Consider the following 12,180-nt stretch of genomic DNA (forward strand, 5'->3'; position numbering starts at 1 on the left):
GCCTCCTGGCTTCAGGTCCAAGAGGGACAAAAGTATTTCTTGCTTCTGTGTTCCCTGTGTAAGATTGTAGCAAGGCCGGTGCCCCCTGGGAGAAGCTCCCTGTGCAAGGAGAGCCCTGGGGATCTCTCCCAGTCTCTGGGCCCAGGAAGGGGAAGACGGGAGAGGAGGGAACAGCATGTGGGTGGGAGGGGAGCTGTGAGAGCAGAAACTGGGAATGAATGGGTGGGGGCAGGAGCAGAGGAGGCCTGGAGGGTGGGTAGAGACCTTGGAAGCTCCAACTGGCTTCTCATTCAACAATCTTCACTGGTATCTCCAGGGCTAAGCCTCCAGCTGTGGGTCCTTCCCCTGGTAGGATAGGACATAGCAGTGTAAACCAAAAATGAAATTCTAAGCCCTCCTATCACTGAATGGACCCCTCCTCTCGACCAAGGGCATTCCAGAGTTAACCTGAAACACTAGTTCAGACCACGATGGGAAATGGGTATTAGATATGCCTCACTGTACCCTCCTCCCTTTGGAATTCAGGCCCAGCTGACCAGCAGTAACATCAACACAGCCCTTAAGACTGAGAGAACAGACTCTTTCAGTCTGATGAGAAACGTTTACAATCTATTCTCTCTGAAGCCTGCTACCTAAAGGCTTCATCTGAAGACGAAACATTGGTCTCCACACCCCTTATCTTAACTAGACATTCCTTTCTATTAATGCTAAGTCTTTATAACTCTTTTTATTTTTTATTTATTTATTTTTTTGCAGAGGTGAGGTCTATGTTGCCCAAGCTGGTCTCTAACTCCTGGGCTCAAATGGTCCTCGGCCTCCCCATGGCAAGGATTACAGAAATGGGCCACCATGCCTGGCCAACTTAACTCTTTCGACCAATCAGAAAATCTTTGAATCTGCCTATGACCTAGAAGTCCCTCTGTCACTTCCAGTTGTCCCCACCTTTCTGGACCAAACCAATGTCCATCCTGCAAGTACTGATTGATGTCTTATGTCTCCCTAAAATTTGTAAAACCCAGTTGTAACCTGACCACTTTGGGTACAAGTTCTCAGGATCTTCTGAGACCATGTCACGGGCCACAGTCACTTAGATTTGGCTCAGTATAAATCTCTTCAAACATTGCACAGTGTTTCACTCTTTTTGTTGGCAGGGTCACCTCCTGGGTGACCAGGAGGCTGCATTCTTTGAGCAATGGCCAACAGGCTCAACGCCTATGTTCTCAGTCCTTTCAGCTCAAGCGGCCACCCCTCCCCGGGGCAGAGGGCTCAGAGGCAAGCCACAACAAGGTGACACTTCAGGGACAAGTGTGAGCAATGCTGGGGTGTTGGGAATAGGCCCCCAAAATCTGGCCATAAACTGGCCTCAACACTGGCCATAAACAAAATCTCTGCAGCACTGTGACATGTTAGGGATGGCCATGACGCCCACGCTGGAAGGTTGTGGGTTTACCAGAATGAGGTCAAGGAACACCTGGCCCACCCAGGGCAGAAAACCGCTTAAAGGCGTTCTTAAACCACAAAAAACAGCATGAGCGATCTGTGCCTTAAGGACATGCTTCTGCTACAGATAACTAGTCAAACTCAACCCTTTATTTTGGCCCATCCTTTGTTTCCCGTAAAGGATACTTTTAATCTATAATCTATAGAAACAATGCTTATCACTGGCTTGCTGTGAATAAATACGTGGGTAAATCCCTGTTGCAGGCTCTCAGCTCTGAAGGCTGTGGGACCCCTGATTTCCCACTCCACACCTCTATATTTCTGTGTGTGTGTCTTTAATTCCTCTAGCGCGCTGGGTTAGGGTCTCCCAGACTCAGCTGGTCTCGGCACTGGGGGAGCTGCCCTGAGAGGTAGTGAGCTCCCTGTCCCTCGGGCTATCAAGCAGAGCCAGATGCTGCCCCAGGGAGCTCCTCCTTTAAGGGAGGTCCAGAACCCTGGAACCCGAGCCCAGGCCCAGGCCTGAATCCTGAGTTTGTTTAACCCAGCAATTCTGGGACCCCATCCCGGGTCGCCGGCATCCGCTGTCATTTGAGAGCCTGGGGCTGGCGGGGAGAGCTGGTCCGGCCTTCTCTGGGCCGCCTTTCCTCCCCAGCCTCCTAGGGAAGGGGCACAGGACAGCCGAGTTGTGCCACAGCCCGCTGGGCCTGCGTCCCAGGGCCTCCGGGGACACTTGAAGTCCGCAGCTGAGTCATGACTCTCACCCGGGCTCCCCCTCTTCCGCCCAGCCCTGATTTGCTCCGGTTTCAAAAGGGCGGAAGGGCGGGAATGCTCGGGAGGGGCCTAGGATTGCCAGGACCTTTAGGGGGTAGAATGAAAGTCGTGAGGGCGAGTAACGAGGTACTGGCTGGGGCTGAAAATGCGCATGGGGACCAGAGCGTGATTCGCCCTGAGCCGCTGAGCACGCGCTGCGGGGTGGAGGTCCTGGAGCAGAAGCTAGGTTACCGCAGAGTCCGCTGCAGCGCCCCTGGCGTCCGGGCTGGGTCCCATTTTCCACGAAAAGTCCCGCGGCTTCGGCCGCGGAGCTGCTAGAGCCTTTGACTGTGCTCAGACGAAGGGCCGAATGGCCAGGGCCAGACCGCGTCTTCAGAGCCTGGCGAGGGGCCCGCGCTGCTGGGGAGGCGGAGACGCCGGGGCGCGCGGACACCCTCGCGCCTGCAGCGACGCTCATGGCCGCCAGGTGCCGCTGTGGCGCTCAGCGCGCCGCCCGCCCCGCCCCGGGGAACACGAAAGTGGCGCAGGCCTGGGCGGCGGGACTGACCACCTAGGGCGCTGAGGGGATCACGCAACCGTGGGCGGGGCTCCGGGCACCTCCCCCCCCCGGCCGGCCTCGCGCTGTGGTTCGCTCCGGCCGCGCTGCGCTCGTGAGTTCCCAAGAGGCCTGGCGGGCACCGTCGGCAGCGCCGCGGACACCGGCACCAGCGCCACCGGCTTCGCAGCACCCCGCGCCTGCCGCCGCGATGCTGGGGCTGCTGGTGGCGTTGCTGGCCCTGGGGCTCGCCGTCTTTGCGCTGCTGGACGGCTGGTACCTGGTGCGCTTCCCGTGCGCCGTGTTGCGCGCGCGCCTGCTGCAGCCGCGCGTCCGTGACCTGCTAGCCGAGCAGTGCTTCCCGGGCCGCGTGCTGCCTTCGGACTTGGACCTGCTGATGCACATGAACAACGCGCGCTACCTGCGCGAGGCCGACTTTGCGCGCACCGCGCACCTGACCCGCTGCGGGGTGCTCGGGGCGCTGAGGGAGTTGCGGGCGCACTCAGTGCTGGCGGCCTCGTGTGCGCGCCACCGCCGCTCGCTGCGCCTGCTGGAGCCCTTCGAGGTGCGCACCCGCCTGCTGGGCTGGGACGACCGCGCGTTCTACCTGGAGGCGCGCTTTGTCAGCCTGCGGGACGGCTTCGTGTGCGCGCTGCTGCGCTTCCGGCAGCACCTGCTGGGCACTTCACCCGAGCGTGTCGTGCAGCACCTGTGCCAGCGCAGGGTGAGCGGCCCCCGCCCCTGGCCCCGGAGCACGGCCTTTGCGGGACCTCCAGGGGCTTCTCCTAGTCTCCGGCCACCTCCGCTAGGGAAGGCCAGCTGCCTGCACCTCTTTCGGGTACTGCTGGAGTCCTGCCTCTTGCCGCTCCGGCCCGTCCCTGTCTACCGGGCATTCCTCACTGATGCCTTTGTTCATGGGGGTTCCTAGGGTCCCCGAATCAACTCCATAGTTTGGCTTAGCGTGCTTCCCTCCTGCCATTTCTTAACCTGGCGCCTCACGGTTTCATGTTCACTCCTCCCCTCTCGCCTGGGGTTCTGTTCTGTGGCTAGAGTGCTGACCCCTCTCTCTGGTTCTTGGTCCTGAATATAGGCTGTAGGGGGGATCAGTTAGAAGAGGTTCCTAGGAGTTCCCAAGGACCTGAACCCCCCTTTCGCACAGCTTAGAGCTGAAGGCCTGGGTCCTGGTCACCTGGGTTTGGGGTTGAAGTACCGAGCCGAGGAACTGGAAGCCTTTTGGCCTTTCTGCAGTTGGAGAGACGAGGGCCATGCGTCTCCCCAGGACTCGCTCCTTCCAGCAGGGCGGAACCTCCCCAGCAGCGTGACAACTGGGGCCTGGGGACTGGTGGCCGATATGGCCAGAGCAGATGCCTGAAAAGTTGCCTAGAGAGCCCATGCAGGAAGCCAGGGCTTACCCACCCCTGGTGTGCCCTTAGGGCACTGCCGTCTCCGGTCTCGGACAGGTGCCTCCCGAGCAGAGGAGGGTCAATGTCTCACGTCAGTCCTAATGTGACAGGAAAGCGATTCAGATCCGGACCTCAAGAGAGGGTTCTTGGATCTTGTGTAAGAAGAAATTCAGGGCGAGTCTGCAGTGCAAAGTGAAAGCAAGTTTATTAAGAAAGTAAAGTGGTGAAAGAATAGCTGCTCCAAAGACTGAGTAGGACGTTCGTGTAACAGGGGGACCGCGTCCACCCTAGGTGCAATGCTTGTGTACATGAGGAGATGTGTTCTGCTACAAGGGTTTGTGATAAAGGATTAATTTTCTTAATTACAATTTTTTTTTTTTTTTTTGAGATGGAGTCTCGCTCTGTCGCCCAGGCTGGAGTGCAGTGGCGCGATCTCGGCTCACTGCAAGCTCCACCTCCCGGGTTCATGCCATTCTCCTGCCTCAGCCTCCCCACTAGCTGAGACTACAGGCGCCTGCCACCTCGCTCGGCTACTTTTTTGTATAGTAGAGACGGGGTTTCAAAATTAGGAATGCCTTTGTTCTCCAGATATCGGGGGTATCTGGACACTTCCAAGTCTGGGTCTGTTTAGTAAACATTATTAATTTGTTGCCTTAACTGTGTTTGAAATGCCTGTTCCCCGGTGTCGTAAAGAAATAGCACTTGAACATAAATTTAATTTACTCAGCAAGGCCACTTTTACTTCCTGCAGAAAGGGTACACTGGCCAGCAGCTTTGCCATGAGAGTACACTGAACAAAGGAGACAGGGTTATTTATATAACCCGATGCATAACAATCGCTTTTATTTAAAGTGCGAACGGAATATTTAATGCATTTCAGCCAGGCATTTGCATCTTGATACTCTGTTTTGATGGCTAAGATCTGTCTTAGATCTCTTATTTTTACAATAGACACCCTAGTTTTATTATTAGATGTAGAAGCAACTAGTGTGAGATCTAGAACTGAGGTTACTGAAGAAGGGAGAGATGAGACAATAATGCGTATTTAAAAATACCTAGGGGATCTTTTCCATTATGTCAGTCCCCATACCACAGAAGTGACTAAGGGCAGGCCTAGAGTTAGTTAAGGTGGAGGTGGTGATAGAGAGAAGGACAGGGTTATAATGATAATGCTGACAGTTAGAAGGGGTAGTCCTTTCAGTGAAATACATGAGGGATTTTAGAACTGCACAGACCTTTCTTATGGAAGTCCAGCTTTGTTCCTGAGTAGTGTAAAGGGTGTAGTCCCATTTACTATAAGGTTGCCAGGTGGTAGCAGCAGAAAATCGGCATCTTGGCTGCAGGTCATTGCAACAATGAGTGCTAGGGTAACTGTCAGAGGGCTGGGACATAAGTATCTGTGAAAAGGCTAGCTGCTGTTGATCTTTTACATTTCCGCAAGGTATGACAGAGCAAGCATTAAAGGCAGTGGTCTGAGTTGAGTTAGTTACAGTAATAACAAAGGAACTAGTAACAGAATAAGGAAAGGAAGCAATATAGAAGGTATGTGAAAATTAAGCTTTCTTTAACTTAGTAGGGCTTGATCCTAGTACAGTAACCCATGATTCTGAGAGAAAGATGTTTTCTTGAAACATCTTTCAAGAAAAATGGTGGGACCATTTTTTCTTGGCTCTGCGGACGCCTGTCTCAGTGGTTAACAGCATAAAATAGCGTTTTTCCCAGGCTGGCTCAAGTGTTTTCTTTCTGTCTTTTGATGAGGACGTGGTTTTCAGGCTGGTGCTGGTACTGGAAATTCTAGGGGCGGTAGCTGTGCTAAAAGACTTTGAGTTCCGAGGGAAGGGAAAGTGGAAGATAAATGAAGTATATAACTTTTGCTGCATATCCGGGGCTTGAAGCCCCACTCCATTCCTGCTCAGCGCAGCCCAGGGGACGCAGCCCAGGGGACGCTGCGGCCCTGCTTCCTCTTAAGGTCTTGGCCTTCTTGGGGCCTTCACTGCCCCTGTGCACTGTGGCCTTGGACATGAGGTTTCTTGTGACTTATCTGGCAGCCTTTGGGCCTTAAGAAAGCTAAACACCATTTTATATTTGACAGTGCTTTTTGTGTGATTTTATACCAGATAAGTTAAATCTTACCTTTATATTAATGTGCTATTAATGTTAAACTTAATAAAATCTTGTAGACATTATTTATTCAATTTTAATGTCTGACTATAAGGGAAGATTTCTATAGACTCTTTTTAAGCTTTTATAATTTTTGTTAAAGAGCGGGTTAGTGCTTTAAGAAAAACCTATTGTGCTTTTAATGACCAGTTCACAGAAAAACTGCATGATACCCCTTTAACTTTAGCCAATATGTTTACATACGGAATTTCCTTTACAGTTAACACTTTAAAACTTGCTTAAACCTTTAAAACAAAATATATTTTTAACCTTTTAATGTAGGTAGAAATCCATATTCTTATACCTGTTTATAGTCCTGTTATTAAAAGTATATTTTATTTTTCTTACATTCCTTGTATATAAACTTTTTTTTAAAAATAATTTTACATTCAGGAGGCCTAATTACTTTTAAAATATACACTATTTCTTGCATAAATTCCCTTTTATAGCTTTTCTTAAGACTTTCACAGTCTTCAGCATGTCTTAACTTTATGCCTTCCTTTTACACTATTTATTTTTCCTAGTTTCACCCTCTGTGTCTTCCTTTGATTTCTGTCTCTTCCAGTTTCTCTCTTACTTATTCTTTCCCTCTACATTTTAATTTCTCTCTCTCTCTTTCTTTCTCTCTCTCTCTCTCTCTCGTCATCATCCCGTTTCCCATACGGATTGCTGCCAAATCGTTTGAAATGCTTGTTCCCCGGTGCCGTACAGAAATAGCACTTGAACATTAATTTACTCAGCAAGGCCATTTTTACTTCCTGCAGAAAGGGTACAGTCACCAGCAGCTTTGCCACGAGAGTACACCGAACAAAGGAAACAGGGTCATTTATAACCTGATGCGTCCACCCTACTGCTGTGTCCGGGTTTCCATTGGCTGGAACGGGACCTCACATTCTGTATTTGTCCTGATTAGCTAGCAACTTAGAACTTTGTAAAAGAGGCAAAGGCATAGGAGAACAAAGGAAGGAAGTAATTTGTGGAATGCTGAGAAAGGTAAAAACACCTTCAAATAAGGAAGAGGAACAGGCTATGACCTAATGCTTGCTTGGACTGGTATAAGCATGGCAGGGCAAATATTTAGGCTAAATTGTGGGAGCTAAGAACATAAAGTACATTGATTTCTTTATCACGGCTAGCAGATATTTAAGAATGTTAGCACAGGTCTTTGAATAAGTTTTGCTTTTAAAAGAAGTTACTATTTGTTCCTAATTACATGAGGAGGAAAGTCCTTGAAGAGGAACCTCTACTTTACTTTTTACAACTGTGAACATCTAGAGGCTCGGAATAGCTCACTTTCTGAGGATGCAGCCCAGCAGGCCCCAGCCTCATTTCCCAACCCTCACTCAAAATGGAGTCACTGGTTCCAATGCCTCTGACACTGAGAGGTCATGTCAGGGGTGGGGAAACTGAGGCTCAGAGGAGCGATGGCGCTGCACAAAGCTGCACAGCAGGCCACAGGGCACAGCTCCCTGGTCTTCTGTTTCTGTTGAGTCATGTGAACCAAAAAGTATCCAAGATAGGTCTCAGTCAATTTAGAAAGTTTATTTTGCCAAGGATAAGGACACACCTGTCCTGACGACAGGTGGACACATGCCCAAGGGGGTTGGGGTACAGCTTGCTTTTATACATTTCCAGGAGGCACAGTACATCAATCACTATATGAAGGGTTCACACTGATGCCGTCTGGAAGGGGGGCTTCCAGGTCATAGGTAGATTTAAAAGTTTTCTGATTGGCAGTTGGTTGAACAGCTATTATCAGTAGAAAGGCATGTCTGGATTAAGATAAGGGGTTGTGGAGACCTAGATTTTATTATGCAGATGAAGCCTCCAGGCTGCAGGCTTCAGAGGGATTAGATTGTGAAAGTTTCTTGTCAGACTTAAGGTGTATGTTGTTAATGCTGGAGGGCATAATGAGGCCTGTCTCACACCCTCTTTACGGCCTCGGCTGGTCTTTCAGGTTAAATGTGGAGGGCCCTGGCCTATTGGAAGAACTTCATTCAGATGGTTGGGGGTACCTTCGGATGTTATTTTTGGTTTACAGTTGGGAACCCCCTAAAGGGCCTAGATCTCTCTTTGCCCCCAGGTGCTGGGCTCTGTATGTCTTTCATGCATCTGGAGTCCAGAGGGGAAGGCCACCAAGGCTGAGAGCCGGGCGCAGAGGCCGAGGAAATGGGGAACCCAGCTTGCTTTTCTGGGAAAGAGGGCGTGATAAAATCAGGCAGGGGCTGGTTGGTGAGGTCCCTGTGGGAGGTGAAGGCTGGGACCCAGAACAGCAGAGACCCTGTGGGTGACGTGGAACGCCTGCGGGTACAGTTTGGGCAGGCTGAGCCACGGTGGGGTCTCGCAGGTTGGGAGGCTGGCCTGCAGTGATGTGGCCAAAGGGGCAGAGCTGGGCTGGAGCGAGCGTCGGTCACATGGTTGAAACTAGTTAGGTAGGGAGGGGAGTCGTCCAGGGAAGAGTCCAGGCCCAGCTCTGCTGGGACTTGCCATGGGGGTCCTGGCCCATCTGCAGGGAAGGTCTGGGCTCTAGCTCTGAGCACATGTGTGTGCTGCTCTTCCCTGAAGTGGGGGTGGGCCTGTGCCTGGCCTGTCCCCTCATTCTGGGCGCTCCCAATGCCCATCTGCAAGGCTGTGGACCCCTCAGGAGTGGCCTGGAGCCTGGCTGCCATTGCCACATGGTGGCTGTGTGTGTGGAGAGGGTTGATAGTAGAGTGGTCAGGCCCAGGCTGCCCTGGGGGATGAAGTGCCGTCCTCCGGGTGCCCTGGAGAAAGAAGAGGACTCAGTGAGCCCTGTGTGGTACCTTCCCAGAGGAGGGCTCCCATCCTGGCCCTCTGTCATGTGTGAAGAGACCACCAAACAGGCTTTGTGTGAGCAATAAAGCTTTTTAATCACCTGGGTGCAGGCGGGCTGAGTCAGCGAAGGGAGATAAGGGTGGGGCCGTTTTATAGGATTTGGGTAGCTAAAGGAAAATTATAGTCAAAGGGGGGTTGTTCTAGGAGTGGGGGTCACAAGGTGCTCAGTGGGGGAGCTTTTTGAGCCAGGATGAGCCAGGAAAAGGAATTTCACAAGATAATGTCATCACTTAAGGCAAGGACTGGCCATTTTCACTTCTTTTGTGGTGGAATGTCATCAGTTAAGGCGAGGCGGGGCATTTGCACTTCTTTTGTGATTCTTCAGTTTCTTCAGGCCATCTGGGCTTATATGTACAAGTCACAGGGGATGCGATGGCTTGGCTTGGGCTCAGAGGCCTGACATCCCCTGTCACCCTGAGGCCCCTGGGTTTCTCTTCTGCCTTTCCCAATCTGCCAACTTCATGGGCTTCTGTCTGGGTTCTGGGGATGGCCCCTAGGGGAGATGGGCCTGGCACAAGCGGGGCCATGTCAAGGTGGGTATGCAGGGGTCGCACACGTATGCAGGGCCTGGGGAGGCATGGGCAAAGCATGGCAGGCCGCGGGGCGGGGGCTCCTGGAAGGTCATGGGCTGGGGAGCGGTGTGGGCAGTGGCCCAGAGGTGAGAAGGCCGCAGCTTGGTGGGTGTCCCCTTTCTGTCCACTGCAGGTGGAGCCCCCTGAGCTGCCCGCTGACCTGCAGCACTGGATCTCCTACAACGAGGCCAGCAGCCAGCTGCTCCGCATGGAGAATGGGCTCAGTGATGTCACCAAGGACCAGTGACCACCACCTTCACACCCTGCCTGCTCCGGCCACCATCCTGGGCCTGGGGGCTGCCTGAAGATGGGCAGGCTGGGCTGCACTGTCTTCCAGCTGGAGTGGCCTCCTGAGCAGCTGGTCCACCCCCCTTCACCCACTGGGCCCCCCAGTTATTGATAGCCCTCTGTGCGGGGCTCCACGCTAGGCAGAGGGAGGGGGTGGCATCGGCATCCTCACCCAGCTCTGCCCTCAAGGTGAGGATGGATGAGCAAAGGGGAGTCCTGTCTCGCCCTACAATGAGGCCACTCGTGTGGGCCTAGGTAGGGGAGGACACTGCCTGGAGCAGAGGGACCCACAGGTGCCTCCTGAGTCTAGATCCTGGCTCTGACCACTGCAAGGGCTGAGGCAGGGCCAGGCCAGAGCATCCTGGGTACAGGCCTGGCCTCTCCAGGGCCTGGGCCTGATTCAGGTGCAGTGGGCGCTCCTGAAGGGTCAGAGCAGCATCTGCCAGGCAGCCTCCTCTGGCTTCCGCTGAGGTGGATGGAGGCCTGGGGCAGAGCCTGGGTGGTCAGAGGCTGGGGCTGGAGGCAGATGGAAGGGAGGCATTTGCCGACAGAGGACAGGGCACCCGGGCTCCCCGCTGCAGTCGGCCTTGCCGCCTCCTCCTCCTCCAGTCAGGCTGGATGGGAGGGTAGCCTTGTGGCTGAGAGGGGCCAGACTAGGTGACTGGGTGGCACAGGGGCTCCTGGAGAGGCATCAGGCTTCCTGCTGTGGGTTCCCTTGTCGGAGGGAACAGAGCAGGCGTGGGACTCTGCAGGGGTGCCCTTGCCCACTCCCAGCCCTGAGTGCCCACCAGGGCCATGCTCTGTGACTGGGGCTGATCCCTGCCCTCTCTGGGCCTGTAGTACCACAGGCCTCTGTACCACTCGCTGGCCCGGCCAGCAGGCATCTTCTTAACAACTGTGCCCTCTGTATTTAGCATGTTCCTTGTCAGCTGCTGGGCCGGCCCTGCCTTGCACTAGCAGAGCCTCTCCTGGCAGCTTCTCAGGCTTCCCTAATGGAGACACCAGGCTACTAGGACACTGGCTGGGGCCACCCCCTCCTGCCTAATACCTCACCTTACAGCTGGGGAAACTGAGGACTGGAATGCTCAGAGTCACCGAGGCAAAGTTGGGGCTGGTCCCAGCCTGAGGCTCCAGCTGATGCCCTCAGCTCCCAGAGAGGGGGTGCCCCGTCTAGCGGGGTGCGGGGGTCATTCTTGTCAGCTCAGGGCCCTGTGCCCACCTGCCTGTGCCCCTGCATCTGTGCCTGCACATCCAGAACTGCCTCTTTGCCGCTGCCTCCAGGAAGCCCACCTTGAGCCAGAGCCAGGAGCTACAGCGCTGCCCCTGATAGGACACGCCTGCCCCCACTGCTGCTCTTGACTTATAGCCACCACTGGAAAGCTGCAATCTTTCTGTTTTATTTAAAGAAAGCCCAACATTAAAGGGTTTTCATTGCAAGCGTGCTGGGGAGGTCCTTGTTTCTGAGCTCCCACCACCACCACCATCCAGACGGGCTGAGGTGGGCCCATTCCCAGGATGGGTTTTCTGGCATGGGGGGTATCCAGGCTTCTTGGGCTCCCATTAACTTAGGGATCAGGCTGGCAGGGCAGCACTTGTCCTCATCCCATGGGGCATAGGACTGAGGCCAAGAAGGTGCTGCTCAAAGCCCCCTGGGGAGCCCTTCCTGCTGTGGCCCCCCTGGTTCCCAGCTCTTGAGGCTTGCAGCCCCATCTACAGATGCCGGCTCCAGGTTGCTGGTCTCCCTCCTTCAGGGATTACCCTGGAGGTCATGCCCCAGACTGGGTCTGGGCCTCCAGCCTCCCAGAGCCTCTGGCAGGGTGCGGGCAGCCATTGGGGGCAGAGGTCAATGGATTTTGGTGGGTGGTGGATGGGAGGCAGAGCATAGGGGCTGTTCTGTGGGCCCTTCAAAAGCGGTAGAGGGGGAGTGGGACCCTCCTGGACATAAAGGTGACTGAGGTGGGGTGTGGCTACGTCCATGCTCTGACCACCTTCCTGGGAGGGTCCAGAAGGCTCTGAGGGCCAGGGAAGGAGTGGGCAGTTGGAAACAGCTATGAACCCAGCATTTAGTGATGGGGCAGTAGGGCTGGAGAGGGGAAGCAAACTTGCACGGCAAGTCTGGGGTCTGCAGCCAGGGTGGTTGGCCAAAAGCCTCTGTTCT

At 53.9% G+C, this 12,180-nt stretch overlaps 1 protein-coding gene across 2 annotated transcripts; it reads left to right on the forward strand.

The window, feature by feature from the left end:
- The first annotated feature begins 2,782 nt into the window (after positions 1 to 2,782).
- THEM6 (thioesterase superfamily member 6) lies at positions 2,783 to 11,464 on the forward strand. 2 transcript variants are annotated; one of them, XM_031669796.1, is made up of 2 exons: positions 2,783 to 3,311; positions 9,868 to 11,464. In XM_031669796.1, the coding sequence occupies exons 1-2, from the start codon at positions 2,958 to 2,960 to the stop codon at positions 9,979 to 9,981; spliced, it is 468 nt and encodes a 155-aa protein (XP_031525656.1). In that variant the 5' UTR covers positions 2,783 to 2,957; the 3' UTR covers positions 9,982 to 11,464. The 2 variants fall into 2 exon arrangements, with proteins under 2 accessions (XP_031525656.1, XP_003903266.1); XM_003903217.5 differs by having other exon boundaries at positions 2,825 to 3,470.
- The last annotated feature ends 716 nt before the right edge of the window (positions 11,465 to 12,180 follow it).

This window comes from Papio anubis, chromosome 8 (assembly GCF_008728515.1).
Source record: "Papio anubis isolate 15944 chromosome 8, Panubis1.0, whole genome shotgun sequence".
In the NCBI taxonomy this organism is placed as follows: domain Eukaryota; kingdom Metazoa; phylum Chordata; class Mammalia; order Primates; family Cercopithecidae; genus Papio; species Papio anubis.

Bases quoted from the DNA above. Each gene is read 5' to 3' on its own strand.
- THEM6 (XM_003903217.5), top strand. From the start codon at position 2,958: ATGCTGGGGCTGCTGGTGGCGTTGCTGGCCCTGGGGCTCGCCGTCTTT. The intron at 3,471-9,867 runs GTGAGCGGCCCC...TGTCCACTGCAG, and splicing joins AGCACCTGTGCCAGCGCAGG to GTGGAGCCCCCTGAGCTGCC.